The sequence below is a fragment of the Mobula birostris genome, chromosome 11 (genome assembly GCF_030028105.1).
Source record: "Mobula birostris isolate sMobBir1 chromosome 11, sMobBir1.hap1, whole genome shotgun sequence".
NCBI lineage: Eukaryota > Metazoa > Chordata > Chondrichthyes > Myliobatiformes > Myliobatidae > Mobula > Mobula birostris.
Genome location: NC_092380.1, coordinates 32,029,246 through 32,056,583, shown reverse-complemented (window position 1 = coordinate 32,056,583; position 27,338 = coordinate 32,029,246). Strand labels below are relative to the sequence as shown.

Below are 27,338 nucleotides of genomic sequence, written 5' to 3'. Positions count from 1 at the left end.
CCTTCCCATTCACTCCCACCACCCACATTCCCAATGGGACCCCAACTCTTCCCATTTACTCCCACTGTCCACAGTCCTAATGGGACCCACCCCTTCCCATTCACTCCCACAGTTCACACTCCCAGTGGGACCCCAACCCTTCCCATTCACCCTAACTGTCTATTGTCCCAATGGGCCCCAACCCTTCCTATTAACTCCCATTGTCCACACTCCCAATGGGATCAACCCATCCCTGTGCACACTCCCAATGGGACCCCAACCTTCCCATTCACTCCCACCACCCACATTCCCAGTGGGACCCCAACTCTTCCCATTTACTCCCACTGTCCACAGTCCTAATGGGACCCATCCCTTCCCATTCACTCCCACAATTCACATTCCCAATGGGACCCACCCCTTCCCATTCACTCCCACAGTTCACACTCCCAATGGGATCCCAACCCTTCCTATTCACCCTAACTGTCCATAGTCCCAATGGGCCCCAACCCTTCCTATTAACTCCCATTGTCCACACTCCCAATGGGATCAACCCCTCTCTGTGCACACTCCCAATGGGACCCCAACCTTCCCATTCACTCCCACTGTCCACACTCCCAATTGGACCCCATTCCTTCCCATTCACTCCCACCATCCACACTCCCAATGGGAACTCACCCCTTCCCATTCACTTCTGCAGTCCACACTCCCAATGGGACCCCACACCTTCCCATTTAACCCCCCACCCCCTGCGCTTAATTTCCTGCCAGATTTAATTGCAGGCAACATTGCAGCAATGTGCTGTGATGGTGCAATGCCATCACCTTTGCTGCTGTTGCATTCTATTGAAATGTTGCCTCTGCGTTCCCATGCTTTGGCCCTGCTGTTGAATGGTGCTGCTCCCAGAACCTGAAGGGATTTGAAGATGCCATGCTTTAGCTCGTTGTTGCATCTCTGCTGCAGAATTCCACCTTACAACACTGCAGTGGACTGGTAGTTGTGAGGTGTTGTGGAACATAGCAAATGCTTTTCCTGCAAGGTCCTGCAACACATTTGTGTAGCAGTTTAACGCTGTTGCATTGTAGTATATTGGTGTGTTATAGTAGAGTGAGCATTTCCATGCTTGACTCTGTGCTGCATTGTTGACTACTCGTTGCAGAAATGCATCGCTGCATGTACATTGTATTGAGAAATGATCAGCACAGTGTTGCAATAATGCAGCAGTGTGTGGTTCTGCAAGGAGAGTGGAATTGTGCTGTAATGCTGCATGGTTCATGCAGGGGTAAATGCAATGGTATACTGCAGCACAGGACTGCAATTTCCAATGGTGCCCAGCAATACAAGAGCTTAAAACTGCCTCTGGAGTATGCAGAATGGAGTGATGCAACTTTAACCTCCTATGGCGTGTCGTACCGATTCATTTTGTTGGAGTTGTTACGTTGCGGGCGTGCTGCAGTGGCATAGGATTGGTGCATCGCCCTGTGACGCTGTTTTGCTGAACGATTGACTGCAGCAACACAGCAAAGGTGGGGGGAAATGCAGCCCATCAGTGCGCTGCAGCAAGGCACGGCTGCAGAGGTCATGCCTTTGATGCAATGCAGTCGCAGATATCTGCTGTCTTCCAGGTGGAGATGATGCAGGAGGGTTGCACCACTGCATTCCAAGAGGATCGGTTGCACTCGTTCTCACCTGAATCCATCTCTGCTTAATTTTGATTGAGAAAGGACCGCCAGAATCTCCTAAAACGTAGAACACAGAACAGCACAGTACAGGAACAGCCCCTTTCTTCCACAAAGTTGTACTAAACTAAACAAATACAATTGAATGCCTAACTCTAATCCCTTCTGCCTACACAGTGTCCAGTCAATACCCCTCCATCCATGTGCCTCTCCAAAAGCCCCTTAAAACACCTCTGTCGTATCTGCCTCCACCACCACCCTCAACACCACATCCCAGGCACCCACCACCCTGTGTGTGAAAGAACACTTGCACCACACATCTCCTTTGAACTTATCCCTCGCACCTTCAATGCATGCCTGCTGGTATTAGAATTTCAATACTTTGACCTTGAGGGATAAAGATACCAGCTGTCTATGCCTCTCATTATCATTGTGAGTGGAGACTTCTGTGAGATCCCCCCTCAGCTCCTGCTGCTCTGGACAATACATCTGATCTCTCCCGATAACTCATAACTCCTAATCCTTCCTGCAATCGGCTAACCAAACCTGAATGCAATACTCCAGACGAGGCCTGACCAGAGCTTTATAAAGCTGCAATGTTACTTCCCAATCCTTGAACCGATAAAGTCTGCACCTTCTTTGCCATCCTATTGAAGTACTGGGAGTTGTGGACATGGAGTCTAAGATCCCTCTGTACATTAACACCACTAGGAGTTGTCATTCACTGTGTCCTGTCCCTTGACACCTGCCCTCTCAAAGTGGAACACAAGGCGAAGCAGATTCACAACGTAAAGCACAGATCTGAAGTGTGGCAGGACACTCCACATTTCCCTGGCTGGGGTTAGTCCCTGCATTCACATCCACCACATTACCTTGCCCACATCTGCATGTCAGGAGTGTGACGGGACATTACCCAATTTGCCAGCTGAGGACAGCTCTCGAGAAGCTCAGTGCCATTCAAAACAGATAGCACCCTTCACCAGTTACCCCTTATCCCTGCCACCCCCACAAAACACCCACTCCTGCCCACCTCTAGCACAAAAAGAACCATACATAGAGGGCACCACAGTCCCTGGCCAGGCCACTCCAAAAGCCTCTCCTGAACACCCCCCCCCACCACAAATCTTGCTGGATGGATGACAGGAAGACCACCACCTACGGTTTTCCCACATCCCACACGGATCAAAATGCGATATACGCTCTCCTTCCCTTTCATTGGATCAGGGTCTGACTCCCAGAACTTGCTCACTCAATGGTGTCGAGGGAGAGCACCCGCATCAGAAAGGATATACCTTGGGGATGGGGGGGGGGAATGTTTTCACGGCCTCCTTCTCAGGGGGCAAATAGGGATGGGGAGAAATGCTGGCAAGTTCCCTACCTTCTGGAGGAGTGATAAGTGATGAGTGCCAAAAGCAGGCAAGCAGAGTAATACCAAGGGTCCACAAATTTAATTGGGTGACAAAGCTGATGGAGGGAGAGGAGGAAATGGAGAGTGTGGGGAGAGGAGATGGAGAGGCGGAGAATGGGTGAGGAGTGGGTGGGGTGTCGGTGGGGAGAGGGTGGGGAGAGAGTGGGGGGAGAGGGTGGAGAGTGGGTGGGGAGTGGGTGAGGAGTGGGTGGGGAGAAGGTGGAGAGTGGGAGGGGAGTGGGTGAGGAGAGGGTGGGGAGTGGGTGAGGAGATGGTGGGGAGTGGGTGGAGAGTGGGTGGGGAGTGGGAGTGGGTGGGGAGTGGGTGGGGAGTGGGTGAGGAGTGGGAGTGTGTGGGGAGAGGGTGGGGAGTCGGTGGAGAGTGGGTGAGGAGTGGGTGGGGAGTGGGTGGGGAGTGGGTGGAGAGTGGATGGAGAGTGGGTGAAGAGTGGGTGGGGAGAGGGTAGAGAGTGAGTGGGGATTGGGTGGGGAGTGGGTGAGGAGTGGGTGGGGAGTGGGTGGAGAGTGGGTGGGGAGTGGTTGGGAAATGGTGGGAGATGGTGCAGAGTGGGTGAGGAGTGGGTGAGGAGTGGGTGGGGAGTGGACGGGGAGTGGGTGGGGAGTGGGTGGGGAGTGTGTGAGGTGTGGGTGGGAGATGGTGGGGAGTGGGTGGGGAGTGGGAGTGGGTGGAGGTGGGAGAGGTGGAGATGGAGAGGGTCAGAGGAGGACAATATGGAGGGAAGATCTCAATTGGAACACTCACCAGCACAAGCGTCCACCCCATCTCCTTTGGCACAGATTTGACTCAGATCAAGGTTATTCCTCAAACACTGGTCACGGGGCTGGAGGTGGGGGTGGTTGAGAGAAAGAGAGTGTGGGACATTAGTCATTATAGCTGAGACGCAAAGGGAGGAGGATGCAAGAGAGGTGAGGAGTGGGAGGTTTGGAGAAAAGGTGGAGAGAGGGCGATACAGAGGGAGGAAATGGGGGGAGAGAGGAGGGTAGAGAGGAGAGAGAAGATGGAGAGAAAGGGGAGGGGAGAGAGGGGGGAGAAAAGGGGGAGAGGCAGGGGAGACAGTGGGACAATGGGGGAGATGGTGTAGGCGGGGGTAGGAGACAGGGAAATGGAGAGATGTGAGGGAGAGAAGTGAAAGAGTGATGAAAGGGAGGGAGAGAGGGGATAGGGGGAGGGAGGAAGGTGTCGGGGTGGGGAGAAAGATGGGCTCCAGGGAGGGACATGTTGGGATGAACTCACCTTGATGGAGATTTTCCCATACTTGAGAACTTTTGAGGTTTTCCCTTTTTCCGTGAGGCCCCAACCTGAGATGTACCCTGAGATCTCTCTCCACTCGCTCCCACTGTAGCCTGTTAGGACACGGTCTGTATCCAGAGAGATATCTGCCCTTAGTGCAATGTTCCCAGAAGGCAGACCACAAACTCCAGCACACTCTTCTATGTAATCTCTCACTCCCCCTCTCTCTCATGTCATCTCCCCCTCTGTCCCTCTCTTTCTCAGTTTGTCTCTCTTCCTCTCTGTCTCTCTCCATGTTTCCTCCCTCTCTCTTTCTCTCCTCTCTGACTTCCCCTTCTCACACCCTTCCCCTCTCTCTCGGACTGGAGGTTGGTGACCAGAGCTGTCCCGAGAGCACAGTGTTGGGAGCTTTCACGCTTGTTATCCGATTTGAATGAGAATATACAGATGTGGTTAGCAAGTTTGCAGCTGACACAAAAATGGGTAGAGTCGTGGACAATGAAGAGGATTGTAAGGACTTACAGGGGGATCTCAATCAACTGAGTCCATGGGCCGAGGAATGACAAATAGAGTTTAGGTTGGATAAGTGCGACGTAACACATTTCAGGAAGACGGATGAGGGTGAGACTTTGCCAGAGAACGGCAGGTCCCTCGGGAGGCACAGTTCCCTGAGAGTGGGGTCACAGGTAGACAGGGCGGTGAATAAGGTGAGTACAGGGTTTGGAACATCCCTCTGGATAAGCCGTGGGGCACAACCAACCGAGGGGAGCAGAGTGATCGTGTCTCTGCTCTGCCACTGAGTCTGGTGCTGTGTTTGCATGGGGGGTGGGTGCAGAAGACGGTTAGAAGAGTAGACGTGATGTGACGGAGACACCCAGATGGTATGTTGCCTCGCAAGTTCCAGGGTCAGGGATATCTCGGGTTGGGACCACAGCATTGTAAACTGGGAGGTTGAGCAGCCAGGAGTCCTGGCCCCAGTGACACAGGTAGGAAAAGGGAGGAAGACCTGAAGAGAGATTTTAGGGAGCTAGGTAGAAAGTTGAAAAACCGGAACTCCAGGGTAGTAATCTTTGGATCGTTACCTGTGCTATGTGCCAGTGAGGGAAAGAATGGGACAATTTGGCAGATAAATGAGTAGCTGAGGAATTGGCTCAGGGGCTAGTGTTTCAGGTTTCTGGATCGTTGGAATCTCTTCTGGGGAAAATATGACCTGTAGAAAAGGGGCAGGTTACACCTGAACCCAAGGGGGACCAATACCCTTGCGGGCAGGTTTGCTAGAGTTGTTGGAGAGGGTTTAAGCTGATTTGGCAGTGGGTGGGAACCAGCGTGATAGGGATGAGAATGGGGCAGTTAATGTATGAACATATACAGTGCGTAGTGAGACTGTGAGAAAGGACAGGCAGACGTTAGGACAAAATTGCAGTCAGTGAGATATTAAAGTGTAACGGGGACAGAATTGAGAAGGGTGACTGAAGGTGTTATATTTGAATGCGCAAAGTACAGTATACAGAATAAGGCAGATGAACTTGTAGCATAGTTACAAATTGGCATGTATGACATTGCGGGCATCACTGGATCATGGCTGAAAGAAGATCATAGCTGGGAGCTTAACATCCAAGGATACTCATTACATCGAAAGGAGAGGCAGGTAGGCAGAGGGGGTGGAGTGGTTGTGTTGGTAAAAAATGAAATCAAATCCTTAGAAAGAGGTGACACAGGGTCGGAAGATATAGAATCCTTGCGGATACAGTTAAGAAGCTGCAAGAATAAAAGACTCTAATGGGAATTGCATACAGGCCTCAAAACAGTAGCCAGGATGTGGGGTACAAATTACAAAGGGAGATAGAAAAAGGCTTGAAAAAAGGGTAATGTTCGGATAATCACGGGAAAATCAATATGCTAGTAGATTGGAAAAATCAGACAGATGCAGACAGCTCAGCGCATCTGTAGTTATGAACTTCCCGTGATTCAGGACATTTACAAGGACAGGCGTGTAAAAAGGGTCCGTAGGATCACTGGGGACCCAAGCCATCCCAACCACAATCTATTCCAGCTGCTGCCATCCGGGAAGCAGTACCGCAGCATAAAAGCCAGGACCAACAGGCTCCGGGACAGCTTCTTCCACCAGGCCATCAGACTGATGAACTCACGCTGACTTGAGTGTACTCTGTACTACATTGACTGTTCTATTTATTGTAAATTATTATAAATTACTGTGATTGCACATTGCACATTTAGATGGAGATGTAACGTAAAGATTTTTTACTCCTCAGGTATGTGAAGGATGTAAGAAATAAAGTCAATTCAATTCAATTCAATTCAATACCAAGATAGAGAATTTGTAGAATGCCTACAAGATGGCTTAAAAGAATAGCTTGTGGTTAAGCCCTCTAGGTGATCAGCTATTCTGCATTGAGTGTAGTGTAATGAACCAGATTTGATTAGGGAGCTTAAGGTAACAGAACCCTTCAGAGACAGTGATCGTAATATGATAGACTTCACCCTACAATTTGAGATTGTGAAGCTAAAGTCAGATGCTTCAGTATTGCAGTGGAGTAAAGGGAATTATAGAGGCATGAGAGAGGAGTTGGTCAGCATTGACACTAGCAAGGATGACGGCAGAACAACAATGGCTGGAGTTTCTGGGAGCAGATCAAAAGGTACAGGATAGATACATCCTAAAGAAGAAATATTCTAAAGGCAGGATGGGTTAACCATTGCTGACAAGGGAAGTCAAGGACAGCATAAAAGCGAAAGAGAGGGTATATAATAGAGCAAAAATTAATGGGGATTAGGAAGCTTTTTAAAGATCACCAGAAGGCAATTAAAGATCATAAACAGAGAAAAGGTGGAATGAGTGGAAGCTAGCCAATAATATCAAAGGGGAAACCAAAAGTTTTTCAGATATATAAGAGAGGTGAAAGTAGATATCAGACCACTGGAAAATGATGCTAGAAATTGGGGACAAGGAATGATAAATGAACTGAATAAGTATTTTGCAACCATCTTCACTGTGGAAGACACAAACAGTATGCTGGAAATGTGAGTGTGTCAGGGGGCAGAAGTGTGTGCAATTGCAATTACTAGGGAGGTGTTAAGAAGGTGAAAGGTCTGAAGGTAGATTAGTCACCTTGACCTGATGGACTACACCCCAGGGCTCTGAAAAAGACAGCTAGAGAAAATTAGCTTCTAGCATGGTTCTGGAGGACTGGAAAATTGCAAATTTCACTGCACTCTTCAACCAGGAAGAGAGGCAGAAGAAAGGAAATTATAGGCCAGTTAGATTGACCTCAGTGGCTGGGATGATGTTGGAGTCAGTTGTTAAGAATGACATCTCAAGGGTATTTGGGGACACATGATAAAATAGACCATAGTCATCATGGTGTCTTTAAGGGGAAATCTTGCCTGACATATCTGTTGGAATTCTTTGAGGGAATAACAAGATGGATAGACAAAGGAGAATTGGTGAATGTTGTGTTTTCAGAAGGTTTCTGATAAGGTGCTGCACATGAAGTTGCTTAACAAGACAAGAGCCCATGGTATTACAGGAAAGGTACCGGTATGGATAGAGCATTGGTTGATTGGCAGGAGACAAAGAGTGGGAATAAAGAGAGCCTTTTCTGGTTGGCTGCCAGTGACTAGTAGTGTTCCACAGGGGTCTGTGTTGGGGTTGTTTCCTTTTACATTGTATGTCAATGATTTGGATGATGAAATTGATGGCTTTGTGGCCAAGTTTGCGGATGAAACAAAGCTATCTGGAGAGGCAAGTATGTTGAGCAAGCAGGGAGGCAGCAGAAGGAGACTGGGCAAAGTGGCAGATGGAATACAGTGCAGAGAAGGGTATGGTCATGCACTTTGGCAGAAGAAACAAACACGTAGACTATTTTTTAAACGAGCAGAAAGTTCAAAAATCTGAGGTGCAAAGGACCTCGGGAGCCCTTATGCATCATTCTCTAAACGTTCATTTGTGGCTTGAATCAGCATTAAAGAAGGCAAATGCAATGTTAGCATTCATTTTGACGAGACTAGAATATATTGTAAAAGCAAGGATGTAATGCTGAGGCTTTATAAGGCACTGGTAAGGCCTCACTCGGAGTATTGTCAGCAGTTTTGGGCTGCTTAACTAAGAAAGGTTGAGCTGACATTGGAGAGGGTCCAGAGGAGGTTCACAAGAATGATTCTGGGAATGAAAGAGTTAGCATATAAGGAGCATTTGATATCTCTGGGCCTGTACGCACATTGAATGTTGAAAGGCTTAGATAGAGTGGATATGGAGAGAATGTTTCCTCTACTGTGGACTCTAGGACCAGAGAGCACAGCCTCAGAATAGAGGGACGTCCATTTTGAATGGAGATGAGGAGGAATTTCTTGAGGCAGAGGGTGGTGAATCTGTGGAATTCATTACCACAGGCAGCTGTGGAGGAAATGTCATCGGGTGTATCGAAGGTGGAGGTTGATAGGTTCTTGATTAGTCAGGGCACGAAAGTTTACAAGGAGACAGCAGAGAACGAGGTTGGGAGGGAAAATGGATCAGCCATGGCGAAATGGCAGAGCATTTCAGTGGGCTGAATGGCCTAATTATTTTCTATCTCTTATGGTTATGATCCTGTTACAGCTGTACAAGATGTCAGTTTTGGTCACCCTGCTAAAAGATGCCATTAAGCTGGAAAGTATGCAGAGGAAATTTACAGGGGATGTTGCTGGGTCTTGAGGGACTGAATTAAGGAGAGAGTTGGGACTTTGTTCTCTGGAGTACAGGTGACCTAGTAGAGGAGTATAAAATCATAAGGGACACACAGAATGAATGCAGAGTCTTTCTCCCCCAGAGTTGGGGAATCAAGATCCAGAGGGCACAGGTTTAAGATGAGAGGGGGGAGATTTAGTAGGAAACTGAGGAGAAACTTCTTTACAAAGAGTGTGGTCCATATATGCAATGAACTGCCAGAGGAAGTGGTTGAGGCAGGGACATTAACAATATTGAAAAGGTAGATGAAGGCAAAAGGTTCAGAGGGATATAGGCTAGACAAGAGGAAATGGAATGAACTTGGATAGAAATCGACCAGTATGGATCCGAGAGGGTCGAAGGGTCTGTTTCTGTGTTGAGTGACTCTGGAACACTCCCTCACTTACTCACGTTCCTGGGGTCAGACACAGAGTGAACCTCACTCCACACCGTCCCATCACACATTCCCGGGGTCAGACACAGAGTGAAGCTCCCTCCACACTGTCCCATCACACACTCCCGGGGTCAGACAGAGAGAATCTTCCTCCACACTGTCCCATCACACACTCCTCGGGCCAGACACAGAGTGAATCTCCCTCCACACCGTCCCATCACACACTCCTGGGGTCAGACACAGAGTGAACCTCCCTCCACACTGTCCCCATCACACACTCCCAGGGTCAGACACAGAGTGAATCTCCCTCCACACTGTCCCATCACACACTCCCAGGGTCAGACACAGAGTGAATCTCACTCCACACCGTCCCATTACTCACTTGCATTATTCCTGTATTCCCTTGGCTCCCTACCTTGGTAAGAGCACTGATCTGTCCAGTCACCCTCTGGTGCCGGGAGAAATTCAGAGACTTCCTTCGTGCAGGGTAGACAGACAGGCCTGAGAAAGGGATGGAGAATAGGGGTCAGTTCCCGTAGCAACAGATCCATCCTGGCAACCTGCTACACATGTCTTGCATAGGATATACAACAAGCCCTTCCACCCACAACGTTAAACATAACTAAACCCCTAACTAAGCTAATCCCTTCTGCCCACACAGTGCCATACCCCTCAATTCCCAGTACATCCATGTGCCTGTCTGAGAGTCCCTTCAACGCCTCTGTTCTATCTGCCTCCACCACCACCCTCATACCCACTGCTCTCAGCGTTAAACCACTTGCCCCACACATCTCCACTAGACTTACCCCAATCACCTTAAATACATGCCCTCTGGTGTTAGACATTTCAACCCTGGAGGTAGAAGATAATCACTGCGCCACTCATAATCTGATAAACTTCTCTCAGATCTCCCCTCAGCCTCCGCTCCAGAGAAAACAACCCGCGTTTGTTCACCCTCTCCTAGCACGCAGCATCCTGGTGAAGCTCTCCCGCACCCTCTCCACATCCCCAAGGTCAAAGTCAGGTTTACTGTCACACGCAGAGATTAATGAAACATTTCCTGGCAGCATCACAGGCACATTGCATCAGACACACAACACACACAAGAAAGACAGGAATTAAACATATATTATGCTAAATTTATTTCTTCTTTATGGCTTTGGCTTCTGCAGAACATAGAAGGGTACAGCACAGCACCGACCCTTTGGCCTGCGATGTAGTGCTGCACTCTAAGATCAATCCAATGCTTCCCTCCCACACAACCCTCCATTTTTCTTTCACCCATGGGCCTATCTCAGAATCTCTTAAATGCCCCTAATGCATTTGCCTCGGCCACCATCCCTGGCAGGGTGTAGAACACACCCACCACTCTCTGCGTAAAGAAACCTACCTCTGAAATCCCCCCTATATTTTCCTCTAAGCCCTACTGAATTAGTCACTCTGCCCCGGAGGAAAAAATCTCTGGCTGTCCATTCCATTAACTTGTACACCTCTATCAAGTTAGCTCCTTCACTCCAAGGAGAAAACCCTGGCTCACTCAACCTACCTTCATAAGACATGCTCTCTGATCCAGGTAGCATGCTGGTAAATCTCCTCTGCACCCTCTCTAAAGCTCCATATCCTTCCTATAATGTGGTGACCAGAACTGAACTCAAGTGCGGTCCACCCAGGGTTTTATAGAGCTGCAACATTACCTCATGGCTTCTAGGTTCTACAAGAAAGAACATACTTGGACCACAAACAAAGACTGTTGTGGTGCAAAATGGTGTACTGAGGTAGTGATTAGAATTGTGCCTGTTGGTTCAGGAGCCAAATGGTTGAAGGGAAGTTATTGTTTCTGAACCTAGTGGTGTGGGACTTCTGGGTTTTTTTACCCCCCGCCTGATACAAGCTGGGAGAAGATAATGTGGCCCAGATAGTGGGATCTTTGATGATGGATGTTGCCTTTTGAGGCAGAGCCTCCTGTACTGATGGTGGAGAGGGATGTGCCCGTGATGTATTGGGCTTATTCATCTTCCCGCAATGAGGGACCAGCACTGTCCCCAGCTGTCCGAGCTTTATTCAGTTACAGGATGACTTCCTGATTGTTACTCTCAGCACCCCATCCAATGAAGGCAAGCATGCCGTGTGCCTTCTTCACCACCCTGTCTATCTTCATAGTCACTTTCAGGGAGCCGTGGACTTGCAGCACAAGGTCTCTCTGTACCTGAGCACGATCAAGGGTCCTGCTTAACAGTCCACTGTCTCTTTACATTTGATGTGAGAACAAGATTTGAAGCGAATGGGGTGAGTCAGGACATTCGGCAGGCTTTAGATCGCAAAGAGCAGTTGGGTTGTGTATTTTGGGAGTAAGATTTGAAAAAGCGAACGGGGCAGTCAGGATATTTGGTAGGCTTGAGATCATGGGGTAAGTAGGCACTTGGCAAGTACCAATAAATAGATGTTTTGTTTAAGCCATTGTAGGAGCAGCTGTAATTGGGCTGGGCTGGTATTTCAGAGGAGAGTCGAGGCTTTGGATCAAGGGTCCTAAACAGGCAAGACAGCTCATGAAAGTATCTGGTTTCTGAGGAGGCTGCTGAGAAATGGACTTTGAACATCTTTACTCACGTCATTCTACAGATGCGCAGTAGAGAGCATCTTAACAAGCTGCATCGCTGCTCGGGATGGAAACTGCACTGTAGCAGTCAGGAAAGCTCTACAACAGGTAGTGAAAACCTCCCAATGCATCACTGTCATCAGCCTTCCCACCATCAAGGATAGAGTTAAGACTGGGATGAGAGCTACATACAGGCTCTGGGCCTGTAGTCACTGGAGTTTAGAAGAATGAGGGAGGATCTCGTTGAAATCTATCAAATATTGAAAGGCCTCAATCAAGTGGATGTGGAGAGGTTGTTTCCTGTTGTTGGCAACTCTAGGAGAGCACAACCTCAGAACAGAGTGACAACTCTTTAGGACAGAGTGGAGGAGGAATTTCCTACAGAGGGTAGTGAGTTTATGGAACTCACAGTCGGCTGCGGAGGCCAAGCCATTGGGTATACTTAGAGCAGAAGTTGATAGGTTCTTGATTAGACAGAGTGTCAAAGATTATGGGAAAAGGGCAGGAGAGTTGGGTTGAGAGGGATAATAAATTAACAATGATTGAAAGGTAGAGCAGATTTGAAGGGCCAAATGGCATGTAAGAAGGGTAATGTCATAATTGTAATGGGGGACTTCAATATGCAAGGGGATTGTGAAAATCAGGTTGGTGTTGGATTGCAAGAGACTACTTGAGCCTACTCAGGGAAAGGTTATCTTAGATTGGGTGTTGTGTAACCACCCAGATCTTATCGGAAACATAATGTAAAGGAACCCTGAGGAGACAGTGATCATAATATGATTAAATTCATACTGCAATTTGAGAGGGACAAACATAAGTCACATATCATATCACAATGGAATAAATGGAATTACAGAGGCAAGAGAGAGGAGCTTGCCCACATGGACTGGAGGAAGATACTGGTGGAGACGACAGCAGAGCAGAGATGGATGAAGTTTCTGGGGATAGTTCACAAGGCACAGGATACACAGACGAAGTTCTCAAATGGCAGGGGCAGGCAACTGTGGCTGACAAGAGAAGTTAAGGGTTGCATAAAAGCCAAGGAAAGGGCATATAAGGTAGCAAAAGTGAGTGAGAAGTTGGATGATAGGGAGGCATTTAAAATCCAACAAAGGGCAACTAAAAAAGAGCTGTAAGAATGGAAAAAATGAAATATGAGGGCAAATTAGCCAATAATATAAAGCAGGATACTAAAAGGTTTTTTCTTCAGTTAAGAGTAAAAGGGAGCTGAGAGTTGATATTGGACCACAGGAAAATGATGCTGGTGAGGTAGTAATGGGAGACAAAGAAATGACAGATGAACTTAATGGACACTTTGCATCAGTCTTCACTGTGGAAGACACTAGCCACATACCAGAGGTCTGTGAGTGTCAGGTGTCAGATAACAGGAGTGAATGCCATTGCTATTACACAGCAAAAACTGCTAGGCAAGCGAAAAGGTTTTAAGGTGGTTAAGCACCCGTACCTGGACTACATCCTCAGGTCCCGAGAGAGGTTGCTGAAGGGATAACAGATACATTGGTCATGATCTTGCAAGAATCTCTTGATTCTGCAATGGTCCCGGAGAACTGGAAGATTGCAAATGTCACTCCACTTTTTAAGAAGGGAAAGGCAACAGAAAGGAAGTTAGGCCAGTTGGCCCAACCTCAATGGTTGGAAAAGTGTTGGAGTCTATTATTAAGGGTGAGGTTTTGGGGTACTTAGAGGCTAATGATAAAATAAGTCAAAGTCAGTATGGTTTCTGTAAAGGGAAACCTTGCCTGACAAATCTGTCAGAGTTCTTCGAGGAATTAGCAAGTAGGGTGAGTAGCAACAAAGGAGAGGCAGTGGATGTCATTTACTTGGATTTTCAGAAGGTGTTTGACAAGGTGCCACACATGAGACTGCTTAACAAGTTAAGAGCCCATGGTATTACAGGAAAGCTACTGGCATAGTTAGAGCTTTGGCTGATTGGTAGGAGGCAGCCAGTGGGAATAAAAAGATCAATTTCTGGTTGGCTGCCAGTGACTAGTGGTGTTCCACAGGGGTCGGTGTAGGGACCACTTCTTTTCATGTTTTATGTCAATAATTTAAATGATGGCTTTGTTGCCAAGTTTGCAGATGATATGAAGATTGGTGGAGGGGCAGGTAGTGTTGAGGAAACAGGTAGGCTACAGAAAGACCTGGACAGATTAGGAGAATGGGCAAGAAAGTGGCAAATGAAATACAATGTTGGAAAATGCATGATCATGTACTATGTTGTAGAAATAAATGTGCAGACTAGTTTCTAAACAGAGAGAAAATCCAAAAATCTGAAATGCAAAAGGAATTGGGAGTCCTTGTGCAGAACACCCTTAAGGTTAACTTGCAGGCTGAGTCGGTGGTGAGGAGGACAAATGCAATGTTAGCATTCATTTCAAGAGGTCTCGAATACAAGAGCGGGGATGTGATGCTGAGGCTTTATCAGGCACTGATGAGGCCTCACCTTGATTATTGTGAACAGTTTTGGGCTCCTCAGCTAAGAAAGTATGTGCTGGCATTGGAGAGGGTTCAGAGGAGGTTCACAAGGATGATTCTGGGAATGAAAAGGCTATCATATGAGAAACGCTTGATAGCTCTGGGTCTGTACTCACTGGAATTTGGAAGACTGCCTGAGGATCTCATTGAAACCTTTTGAATGTTGAAAGGACTAGATAGAGTGGATGTGGAAAGGATGTTTCCTATGGCAGGAGTATCCAGAAATTGAGGGGTGACCTTTTAGAACAGAGGTAAGAAGGAATTGTTTTAACCAGAGAGTGATGAATCTGTGGAATACTCTGCCACATACTGTGGTGGAGGCCAAGTCCACACGTATATTAAAGGTGGGAGTTAATACTTTCCTGATCAGTCAGGGCATCAAAAGATATGGCGAGAAGGCAGTTGTATGAGGTTGAGTGGAATCCGGGATCAAAATGATGGAATGGCAGAGCAGACTCCATGTGCTGAATGGTCTAATTCTGATTCTATATCTTATGGACTTATGGGTCAAACACAGGGTGAAGCTACCTCCACACCGTCCCATCTCACACTCCCGGGGGTCACACAGAGTGAAGCTCCCTCCACCCTGTCCAATAACACAGTTCTGGTGCCAGATACTGGGTGAATCTCCCTCTGCACTTTCCCATCAAACTCTCCTGGGGTCAGACACAGAGTGAATCTCCCTCCACACCGTCCCATCACACACTCCCGGGGTCAGACACAGAGTGAATCTCCCTCCACACTGTCCCATCACACACTCCCGGGGTCAGACACAGAGTGAATCTCCCTCCACACTGTCCCATCACGCACTCCCGGGGTCAGACACAGAGTGAAGCTCCCTCCACACCGTCCCATCACACTCCCGGAGTCAGACACAGAGTGAATCTCCCTCCACACCGTCCCATCACACACTCCCAGGGTCAGACACTGAGTGAAGCTCCCTCCACACTGTCCCATCACACACTCCCAGGGTCAGACACAGAGTGAATCTCCCTCCACAGTGTCCCATCACACTCCCGGAGTCAGACACAGAGTGAATCTCCCTCCACACTGTCCTATCACACACTCCCAGGGTCAGACACAGAGTGAAGCTCCCTCCACACTGTCCCATCTTACACTTCCGGGGTCAGACACAGAGTGAATCTCCCTCCACACCATCCCATCACACACTCCCGGAGTCAGACACAGAGTGAATCTCCCTCCACGCTGTCCCATCTTACACTCCTGGGGACAGACACAGAGTGAGTCTCCCTCCACACTGTCCCATCACACACTCCAGGGGTCAGACACAGAATGAAGCTTCCTCCACGCTGTCCCAGCTTACACTCCTGGGGTCAGATACAGAGTGAAGTTCCCTTCTCACTGTCCCATCACACACTCCCAGGGTCAGACACAGAGTGAAGCTCCTTCCACTCCGTCCCATCACACACTCCCAGGGTCAGACACAAAGTGAAGCTCCCTCCACACTGTCCCATCACACTCCCGGAGTCAGACACAGAGTGAATCTCCCTCCACACCGTCCCATCACACACTCCCAAGGTCAGACACAGAGTGAAGCTCCTTCCACTCCGTCCCATCACACACTCCCAGGGTCAGACACAAAGTGAAGCTCCCTCCACACTGTCCCATCACACTCCCGGAGTCAGACACAGAGTGAATCTCCCTCCACACCGTCCCATCACACACTCCCAAGGTCAGACACTGAGTGAAGCTCCCTCCACACCGTCCCATCACACACTCCCAGGGTCAGACACAGAGTGAATCTCCTTCCACAGTGTCCCATCACACTCCCGGAGTCAGACACAGAGTGAATCTCCCTCCACATTGTCCCATCACGCACTCCCGGGGGTCACACAGAGTGAAGGTCCCTCCACCCTGTCCAATAACACAGTTCTGGTGTCAGATACTGGGTGAATCTCCCTCTGCACTTTCCCATCAAACTCTCCTGGGGTCAGACACAGAGTGAATCTCCCTCCACACCGTCCCATCACACACTCCCGGGGTCAGACACAGAGTGAATCTCCCTCCACACTGTCCCATCACACACTCCCGGGGTCAGACACAGAGTGAATCTCCCTCCACACTGTCCCATCACGCACTCCCGGGGTCAGACACAGAGTGAAGCTCCCTCCACACCGTCCCATCACACTCCCGGAGTCAGACACAGAGTGAATCTCCCTCCACACCGTCCCATCACACACTCCCAGGGTCAGACACTCAGTGAAGCTCCCTCCACACTGTCCCATCACACACTCCCAGGGTCAGACACAGAGTGAATCTCCCTCCACAGTGTCCCATCACACTCCCGGAGTCAGACACAGAGTGAATCTCCCTCCACACTGTCCTATCACACACTCCCAGGGTCAGACACAGAGTGAAGCTCCCTCCACACTGTCCCATCTTACACTTCCGGGGTCAGACACAGAGTGAATCTCCCTCCACACCATCCCATCACACACTTCCGGAGTCAGACACAGAGTGAATCTCCCTCCACGCTGTCCCATCTTACACTCCTGGGGACAGACACAGAGTGAATCTCCCTCCACACTGTCCCATCACACACTCCCGGGGTCAGACACAGAATGAAGCTTCCTCCACGCTGTCCCAGCTTACACTCCTGGGGTCAGATACAGAGTGAAGTTCCCTTCTCACTGTCCCATCACACACTCCCAGGGTCAGACACAGAGTGAAGCTCCTTCCACTCCGTCCCATCACACACTCCCAGGGTCAGACACAAAGTGAAGCTCCCTCCACACTGTCCCATCACACACTCCCAGGGTCAGACACAAAGTGAAGCTCCCTCCACACTGTCCCATCACACACTCCCGGGGTCACATACAGAGTGAAGTTCCCTTCTCACCGTCCCATCACACACTCCCGGGGTCAGACACAGAGTGGAGCTCCTTCCACACCGTCCCATCACACACTCCTAGGGTCAGACACAAAGTGAAGCTCCCTCTGCAACACATTTCCTGACCTGATTTGGTCACTGAACTGTAAATCCTCCTCCAATCGCAGAAGACCAATGTCGTAGGAATAATCTTGAGTGAGAATAGCATGCGTGTTATTGTATGAAGGATGCACATGCAGTTCCGTGACCTCCTTCGGATTCCTGCTGCGTCTTTTCAACTCTCCTGTAACGACAAATCCCATCCTGGGAAAATGCTGACTGCCTTCTCGAACTGACGGAATTCCTTACGTATGGGGGAATGGGCAGGACAGTCTGATAAGAGATGGCTAGACAGATTGGGGTTGTCTCCGAAGTGTGGGGTTACAAAGAGCAGTGGGGACTGGACACAGCATTTAGAACCTGAGGAGGCGAACATCTTGCTAAGTGGGACAGCAAGTTATTGAGAAGGGCTGAGAGAAATATTTCAGATGCTGAGGGGTTTTCAACAGTTGATTAAGTCGAGTGTGTCTGTACTCAGAAAAGGTAGAGAAAAACTGTCATAGGCCAGCTGGGTTCTGACAGTCTGGCTAACGAGGACCACACTTAATTTGAAAAGATTGAGTGAAACATCCTCGGGGGCTTTCAACAAACTGCTAAGCAGGGAGAAGACATAATCAGGAATGCTGAGTGATAACATTTAATACCTTGAGTGTTTTCAACAGATGAGTAAGTGAGGTGGGTGTGTCATTAGGGAAGCGGACAGAAACACTTATGGCCAGCAGTGTTTTGACAGTCTGCCTAGCGAGGTCAGCACTTCATTCAAAAGGATTGAGAGAATCATTTAACAACTTGAGATGTGTTGACAGATTATTAAGTGGGAAGAACAAATGGTCAAGAAAGGCTAAATAATAACATTTAACACTCTTATTGGTTAAGACAGTCTATTGAGCAGCGAGAACTGAAATCAGCTAATATTGAGGAGACATGAAAGATCCTACGGCATTTTGATAGTCTGATAAGCAGGGAGCACAGTTAATCAGAAAAGATCGAAAGTAACATTTGAGATCCTGATTTTCTACTATGTAGACAGCGCAAGTAACCAAGAATGTTGATAGACAGATTTCGGACCCTGAATCCTTTCCATAGTCTGCTAAATGGAGGAAACAAGAATTCAGGAAAGTTCAGTGATAACATTAATAATCCTGATGAGTTTCTAACAGTTGAGTAAGTGTGTGTTTAAGTAATCGGAAAAGCTTGAGAGAAACATTTAAAGTCCAACAGAATTTTTATACCCTGGGTAGTGGGGAGAGCAGAAAATCAGGAAAGAGAGAGTGAAATCTTTGTCAACAAATACATTCAGAAACTTCTATAGTTGTACCGTGGAGAGCATTCTGACAGGCTGCATCACTGTCTGGTATGGAGGGTCTACTATACAGGACCGAAAGAAGCTGCAGAGGGTTGTAAATCTAGTCAGCTCCATCTTGGGCACTAGCCTACAAAATACCCAGGATATCTTTAGGGAGTGGTGTCTCAGAAAGGCAGCGTCCATTATTAAAGACCTCCAGCACCCAGGGCATGCCCTTTTCTCACTGTTACCTTCAGGTAGGAAATACAGAAGCCTGAAGGCACACACTCAGCGATTCAGGAACAGCTTCTTCCCCTCTGCCATCCGATTCCTGAATGGACTTTGAAGCTTTGGACACTACCTCACTTTCTTTATTATACAATATTTCTGTTTTTGCACATTTTTTAATAATCTATTCAATATATGTAATTAATTTACTTGTTTATTTATTATTATGTTTTATTTATTATTATTATTCTCTCTCTGCTAGATATGTATTGCATTGAACTGCGGCGGCTAAGTTAACAGATTTCACATCACATGCTGCTGATAATAAACCTGATTCTGATTCTGATTCTGATTAAGCAGTCTGCTAAACAGGAAGAGCAACTAATCTGGAAAGATTGGAATAAATATTTATGATCCGGAAGGATTTGAATTGTCTGCCTACTGGGTGTGCAAGTAACCAAGAAAGTTGGGAGAATCATTTAAAATTCTGAGAGGATCCAACAGTCTGCTGCGTGGAGGAAAGCAAGTAATCAGGAAAATAAAACATTTAAGACCATGAGGGATTTTGATAGTTTACTAAGCATTGGAAGCTAGTAATCAGGAAAGACTGAGGTCAAGGTTTAAAATTAAGATGTTCTGACAGACTGCTAAGAGGAGATAGCAGGAAATCAGGAAAGACTGAGTGAAATTTTTAAAATCCTGAGGGGATTTTGAGTGTCTGCTGAACGTGTTAGTAAGTAATTAGAAAAGTGAAGCATTTAAAATACTCATAAAAGTTGCTGGTGAATGCAGCAGGCCAGGCAGCATCTCTAGGAAGAGGTACAGTCGACGTTTCGAGCCAAGACCCTTCATCAGGACTAACTTTTATGTGTGTTGCTTGAAATTCCAGCATCTGTAGATTTCCTCGTGTTTGCGTTTAAAATGTTGAGGGGTCTCAACAGCTGAGGAAGCAGAGTGGATAAGAGGAAAGCTTGCATGAAACATTTGTATTTCATTAGGGTTTTGACAATTTGCCTAGCAGGGACAACATTTCATTGGGAAAGACTGAGGGAAACATTTACATCCTGGGCAGTTTTAACAGTCTAGTAAGCTGGAACAGAAAATCAGGAAATATTGAAGACCCTGAAAGGTTTCGACAGACTTTGACAGGGGTTTATGACAATTGAGTAAGTGTGGTAGTTGTAATCAGGAGGGTTTGAGGGAAGTTGACTATCCAGCAGAGACAGCATTTCACTGGGAAAGGTTGGAAGCAATATTTATCATCCTGAAGATGGTAAGCAGGCAGAATAGGAATTCAAGAAAAGTTGAGGGAAATGTTGAAGATCCAGAGGGATTTGGAGAGTCTAAACGCAGGGAAAGCAAGCCATGAAGAAAACTAAGAGAAATATCTAGTATTTGAAGCTTTTTAATAGTCAGCTAAGTGGGGAAGAAAGTAATGAGGAAAGCTGAATGGAACATTTAAGAACCTGAGAGGCTTTCGACCATTGAGTAAGAGAGGTGTGGAACTAATCAGGTAACTTTGAGGTAAATGTACAGTATATGGTCCAGCAGTGTATTCAGTCTGCATAGCGGGGAGAGCAGGACATAATGAAAGGAGGAATGAAACGTTTAGGATCCTAATTGATTTCAGCAGTTGAATAAGGACGATGAGCAAGAATCCAGGAGAGCCTGGGAGAAACTTTTAACTCCCGTGAGATTTCGAAAGTCTGCTAAGGGGGGAGAGCAAGTAATCAGGAAAGACTGAGAGAAACATTTAAGACCCCAATTGGGTTTGACTGTTGACTAAACAGGGAGAGCCAGTAGCTAGGAAAGATCAGAAAATGTGATGGCTTATCGGGAGGGGATCGAATACACATTTTCAAGGTTGTGCCTCAGTTCCATAGGGTGTTGGTAAGATCGGACCTGGAGACTGAGAATAGCACCACTCTCCCTATCCAAGGTTGGTGGTGGAGTGGGGAGGAGGTGTTATTGCCTCAGGAGCAGTTTGAAGGATGGTAACTGAATTGACAGACTTCTCACAGGCTCATCTCATGTGGGTGGGAAGAGTGTGGAAGGTTGTAGAGGGAGGAATAACATAAGCAAAACCTAGTCCAGAAGCCAGGACTGGAGAGAGTGAGAGGGAAGCGGAGGCACAGACAGACCAAGGGGGAACATACCGACAAAGACATGGATGTCCGCAGGGGTGAGAAGCTGCTCGTCAAAAAGGTTGTGAGCTACTGTGAGGATCCACTTCTTGGAAATGATGGAGCCGGCACCCATGGAATAGCCATTCTGAGAAGAGAGACAAATGTGGAGGGAGCTTCACTCTGTGTCTGACCCTGGGAGTGTGTGATGGGACAGTGTGGAGGGAGATTCACTCTGTGTCTGACCCCGGGAGTGTGTGTTGGGACGGTGTGGGGGGAGATTCACTCTGTGTCTGACCCTGGGAGTGTGTGAAGGGACGGTGTGGAGGGAGCTTCACTTTGTGTCTGAGCCCGGGAGTGTGTGATGGGACGGTGTGAAGGGAGATTCACACTCTATCTGACTCCGGGAGTGTGTGATGGGACGGTGTGGAGGGAGATTCACCCTGTGTCTGACCCCGGGAATGTGTGTGATGGGACAGTGTGGAGGGAGATTCACTATGTGTCTGACCCTGGGAGTGTGTGATGGGACGGTGTGGAGGGAGATTCACTCTGTGTCTGACCCCGGGAGTGTGTGTTGGGACGGTGTGGGGGGAGATTCACTCTGTGTCTGACCCTGGGAGTGTGTGAAGGGACGGTGTGGAGGGAGCTTCACTTTGTGTCTGAGCCCGGGAGTGTATGATGGGACGGTGTGAGTGGAGATTCACTCTGTGTCTGACCTCGGGAGTGTGTGATGGGACAGTCTGGAGGGAGCTTCACCCTGTGTCTGACGCCGGGAATGTGTGTGATGGGACAGTGTGGAGGGAGATTCACTATGTGTCTGACCCCGGGAGTGTGTGATGGGATGGTGTGGAGGGAGCTTCACTCTGTGTCTGACCCCAGGAATGTGTGTGATGGGACAGTCTGGAGAGAGATTCACTCTGTGTCTGACCCAAGGAGGGTGTGATGGACGGTGTGGAGGGAGATTCACTCTGTGTCAGACCCTGGGAGTGTGTGATGGGACGGTGTGGAGGGAGCTTCACTTTGTGTCTGAGCCCGGGAGTGTGTGATGGGACGGTGTGAAGGGAGATTCACACTCTATCTGACTCCGGGAGTGTGTGATGGGACGGTGTGGAGGGAGATTCACTCTGTGTCTGACCCTGGGAGTGTGTGATGGGACGGTGTGGAGGGAGATTCACTCTGTGTCTGACCCCGGGAGTGTGTGTTGGGACGGTGTGGGGGGAGATTCACTCTGTGTCTGACCCTGGGAGTGTGTGAAGGGATGGTGTGGAGGGAGCTTCACTTTGTGTCTGAGCCCGGGAGTGTGTGATGGGACGGTGTGAAGGGAGATTCACACTCTATCTGACTCCGGGAGTGTGTGATGGGACAGTCTGGAGGGAGATTCACCCTGTGTCTGACCCCGGGAGTGTGTGATGGGACGGTGTGAGTGGAGATTCACTCTGTGTCTGACCTCGGGAGTGTGTGATGGGACAGTCTGGAGGGAGATTCACTATGTGTCTGACCCTGGGAGTGTGTGATGGGATGGTGTGGAGGGAGCTTCACTCTGTGTCTGACCCCAGGAATGTGTGTGATGGGACAGTCTGGAGAGAGATTCACTCTGTGTCTGACCCAAGGAGGGTGTGATGGACGGTGTGGAGGGAGATTCATTCTGTGTCTGACCCCGGGAGTGTGTGATGGGACGGCGTGGAGGGAGATTCACTCTGTGTCTGACCCCGGAAGTGTGTGATGGGCAGTGTGGATGGAGATTCACTCTGTGTCTGACCCCAGGAGTGTGTGATGGGACGGTGTGGAGGGAGATTCACTCTGTGTCTGACCCTGGGAGTGTGTGAAGGGACGGTGTGGAGGGAGCTTCACTTTGTGTCTGAGGCCGGGAGTGTGTGATGGGATGGTGTGAAGGGAGATTCACACTCCATCTGACTCCGGGAGTGTGTGATGGGACGGTGTGGAGGGAGGTTCACTCTGTTTCTGACCCTGTGAATGTGTGATGGGACGGTGTGAAGGGAGCTTCACCCTGTGCCTGACCCCAGGAGTGTGTAATGGGACGGTGTAGAGGGGGATTCACTCTGTGTCTAACCCCTGGGAGTGTGTGAAGGGACGGTGTGGAGGGAGCTTCACTCTGTGTCTGACCCCGGGAGTGTGTGATGGGACGGTGTGGAGGGAGATTCACTCTGTGTCTGACCCTGGGAGTGTGTGATGGGACGGTGTGGAGGGAGCTTCACTCTGTGTCTGACCCCAGGAGATGTGATGGGACAGTATCGAGGGAGCTTCACTCTGTGTCTGACCCCGGGAGTGTGTGATGGGACGGTGTGGAGGGAGATTCACTCTGTGTCTGACCCCGGGAGTGTGTGATGGGACAGTATGGAGGGAGCTTCACTCTGTGTCTGACCCTGGGAGTGTGTGATGGGACGGTGTGGAGGGAGCTTCACTCTGTGTCTGACCCTGGGAGTGTGTGATGGGACAGTGTGGAGGGAGATTCACTCTGTGTCTGACCCTGGGAGTGTGTGATGGGACAGTGTGGAGGGAGATTCACTCTGTGTCTGACCCTGGGAGTGTGTGATGGGACGGTGTGGAGGGAGCTTCACTCTGTGTCTGACCCCAGGAGATGTGATGGGACAGTATCGAGGGAGCTTCACTCTGTGTCTGACCCCGGGAGTGTGTGATGGGACGGTGTGGAGGGAGATTCACTCTGTGTCTGACCCCGGGAGTGTGTGATGGGACAGTATGGAGGGAGCTTCACTCTGTGTCTGACCCTGGGAGTGTGTGATGGGACGGTGTGGAGGGAGATTCACTCTGTGTCTGACCCCGGGAGTGTGTGATGGGACGGTGTGGAGGGAGATTCACTCTGTGTCTGACTCCGGGAGTGTGTGATGTGACGGTGTGGAGGGAGATTCACTCTGTGTCTGACCCCGGGAGTGTGTGATAGGACGGTGTGGAGGGAGCTTCACTCTGTGTCTGACCCCGGGAGTGTGTGATGGGACGGTGTGGAGGGAGATTCACTCTGTGTCTGACCCCGGGAGTGTGTGATGGGACAGTATGGAGGGAGCTTCACTCTGTGTCTGACCCTGGGAGTGTGTGATGGGACAGTGTGGAGGGAGATTCACTCTGTGTCTGACCCCGGGAGTGTGTGATGAGACGGTGTGGAGGGAGCTTCACTCTGTGTCTGACCCTGGGTCTGTGTGATGGGACAGTGTAGAGAGAGTGTCACCTATGTCTGACCCCAGAAATGTGCGATGGGATAGTGTCTGAATCCTGGAGTTTGCCCTCTCCTCTGGTCTTGCATTTCTCTTTGCTCCTACCTGCCCCGTTATTTGAAGGCGTATTTGCCAGGGCCACTGTTTCTCCTCTGCGTCCTCTCCCCCGTAAACACGAGCGACCTCTCGCTGACTGCGTCTTCGCCCTCTGATCCCACAGCCCACGGGAATGTCCCCTGTCAGAGACACAAGTGAGTGCGTGATGGTTGGCACTGGCTATAGTCATCCCCTTGGGTTGGACTGAGTGACTGTTGCTGTCTCTATCCCATTCCTGCACGGAAAAGAAGGAATCCCATTTGTAGTATAGATGGTGGTGGTGGGAGTGAATCGGAAGGCTTACAATCCCATTGGGAGTGCTGATGGTGTAGTGAAAGGGAAAGGGATGGGGTCCCATTAGGATTGTCGATGGTGGAGTGAATGGGAAGAGGGGATCCCACTGGGAATGTGGATGGTAGGAGTGATGGGAAGAGGGAATCACATTGGAAGTGTTAACGGTGGGAGTGAATGGGAAAGGGATGGGTTCCCATTGGGCATTTCGATGGTGGAGTGAATGGGAAGAGGGGATCCCACTGGGAGTGTTGATGGTGGGAGTGAATGGGAAACAAGTGGGGTTCCATTGGGAATGTAGACATTGGGAGTGAATGGGAAGGGATGGGGTCCCATTGGGAGTGCTGATGGTGGGAGTGAATGGGAAGGGATGGAGTCCCATTGGGAATGTTGACATTGGGAGTGAATGGGAAGTGGGTGGGGTCCCATTGGCACTATGGACAGTGGGAGTGAATGAGAAGTGGGTGGGGTCCCATTGGGAGTGTGGATGGTGGGAGTAAATGGGAAAGGGATGGGTCCCATTGGGTGTGAATAGGAATGGTTGGTGTCCAGAAGTCTGTGAACAGTAAGGAGTGGGGAGCAGTTTGACAGGGAAGTTAACCATACCATGAGCCCAGTGATGTAGGACGTACCCTCTGGCCTCCTGGTGAGTTGGGTGAGCTCCTGTAGTTGGTTGTAGTTGGCAAAGTAAAAAGTGCGTGGTTCATCCTGGCTAGTGACAAGTTGCTCAAGCTCCTCCTTGCTCCCATCACCGATCCCAATGGCAAATATATCTGGGACAGAATATAAGGGAAAACATGGGCACTAATGAGTCTTCCCACTGCATGCCCCATGTCAAAGTGTCTCTGGACAGCAGCAAGGCATGATGGGAGATACGGGCAATCCAGCATTCATTGTCCTTCATCAATCACCCCTGGAGAAAGTAGGGAACTTGCCAGCATTTATTGCCCCTCCCTGATCAGCTCTTGAGAAAGTGGGGAACTTGGGAGGTTCCATCATCTATCCCTGATCACCCCTTGAGAAAGAGGGGAACTTGCCAGCATTTATCACGCATCCCTCATCACCCCTCGAGAGGGTGGGGAACTTGACAACATTTATCACAATTGCCTCCTCAAGGTGGTGGGGGTTTGCCATAACTTATCGCCCATCAGAAGACCAAGGCAACACTTTTGTGCAGGTGTGGTCTTCCCAGCAACTACTGCCCATCTCTACTATCTCTACTCGCCCCGTCAAGAACGTGGGACTTTGCCAGAGTTTACCACACATCCCTAATCGCCCCTTGGGAAGATGGGGGTAAGCCCCCCCCACACACACCAACTCCTTGAACCAGTTGTGTCACTTCTGATGGCAGGGCCCCCAGAACGTCTCTGGCTCCACAATTCAGATCCGGCCCCATTAAAGGGAGGCTGATTCATCTCCCAGTCAGGTGGTGCAGGGTTGCAAGTGTGGGGAATCTGTGGATCGTGGTACCATGTTCCCCCCCTCCCTGCACCCACTGTCTTGCCCTTCGGATCGGGACAGACCAATTTTAAACCTTAGCCCTAGCGATCCCTCCTCCCTGCCTTTCCAAAGAGTCAGCCCTCCCCCGGTGATGGGACGTATTTACCGAGGTTCTCCTCAGCCCTGGGCACCAACTCCTTAATCTTCTTCACAACTTCTACTGGATTCCTGCCCACGTTATGTCTCCCTGTCAGACAGAAATACAAAACAATTCAAAACCAAACTCAACGTCAAGTTTATCTTCATTCACACAAGGACTTGATTTCTAGATTGTGGAACAAGGACAAACCCTTCAGCACACAAATTAATGTAACGCCTCCTGCCTGCACAGTGTCCACCCCCCACCCAGCTGCTGTACTCAGTGCCCTGACTGATGAAGGCCGGGGTGCCAGACGCCTTTACCAACTTCTCCACTTTCAGCAAATCATGTCCCTGTACCCCGGGCCCCAGAAGACAAGTTGGGAAGGTGCAGGTTTTACCATCAGTGAGAAGGATGATGATTTGTCGGGCAAGAGTTTCCGGAGAAGATGCAGACACGGCCTGCCTGATGTATCCCAGGGTATGGTCCAACGCCCCACTGATGTTCGTACCCATCTCGGAGAGGTAGGCTGGAATCAGCAATGTACAGGTCATGAGTGAGGGGAGAGGGAGGCAGAGGGGGGTGAAGAGGAGAGGAGTGGGGGAGAAGGAAGGGGTAAGAGAGAGGGGAAAGAATGGGAAAGGAGGAGTGGACGGAGAGGGTAGGGGTGAGAGGGAGAGGGGAGGGACAAAGGAGGGAGAGATAGGGTGAGGGGGGGAGAGTAGGGCTGTGAGTGGATGAGGGAGAGAGTGAGGGTGTGGTCCTGACCTGTGTAGTTGAAGTTGTGGAATTCCTCGGCGAACAGGGGCTCGGAGTATGAACTGACCTCGAACAGGACACGAGAGGCGAAGCAGACAGCGCGGAACTGTACACGGTTCGAAACGTCGTGTGTCTGCGGATGCAATGATGGCTCAGCAGGAGCAGAAGGGGGAGCATCACATCTGAATAACCCCTCCCCCAACTCGTCCTCCACCCTTCCAGATCATCCGCCATTATCAAACCCCCAGACCACGACTCCATCTGTCTCCCACCCCACCAGCTCCCCCTCACCGCTCGTCCCCTTGCCAAAGGAATG

At 49.4% G+C, this 27,338-nt stretch overlaps 1 protein-coding gene across 2 annotated transcripts in view; it reads right to left on the bottom strand.

Moving 5' to 3' along the window:
• The window catches only part of LOC140204993 (complement factor B-like), a 54,144-nt gene that overhangs the window by 606 nt on the left and 26,200 nt on the right, over positions 1-27,338 (bottom strand). Inside the window, exons 7-17 of one of the 2 annotated variants that reach the window (XM_072272038.1) lie at positions 27,032-27,155; positions 26,664-26,792; positions 26,291-26,371; positions 25,317-25,457; positions 24,403-24,533; positions 21,143-21,257; positions 17,501-17,657; positions 9,814-9,932; positions 4,318-4,442; positions 3,826-3,904; positions 1,666-1,715 (exon numbers count right to left, since the gene is read on the bottom strand). In XM_072272038.1, the coding sequence (XP_072128139.1) occupies positions 1,666-1,715; positions 3,826-3,904; positions 4,318-4,442; positions 9,814-9,932; positions 17,501-17,657; positions 21,143-21,257; positions 24,403-24,533; positions 25,317-25,457; positions 26,291-26,371; positions 26,664-26,792; positions 27,032-27,155 (1,251 nt within the window). The remainder of the gene's footprint in view (positions 1-1,665; positions 1,716-3,825; positions 3,905-4,317; positions 4,443-9,813; positions 9,933-17,500; positions 17,658-21,142; positions 21,258-24,402; positions 24,534-25,316; positions 25,458-26,290; positions 26,372-26,663; positions 26,793-27,031; positions 27,156-27,338) is intronic. The other variant, XM_072272039.1, reaches the window with a different exon arrangement.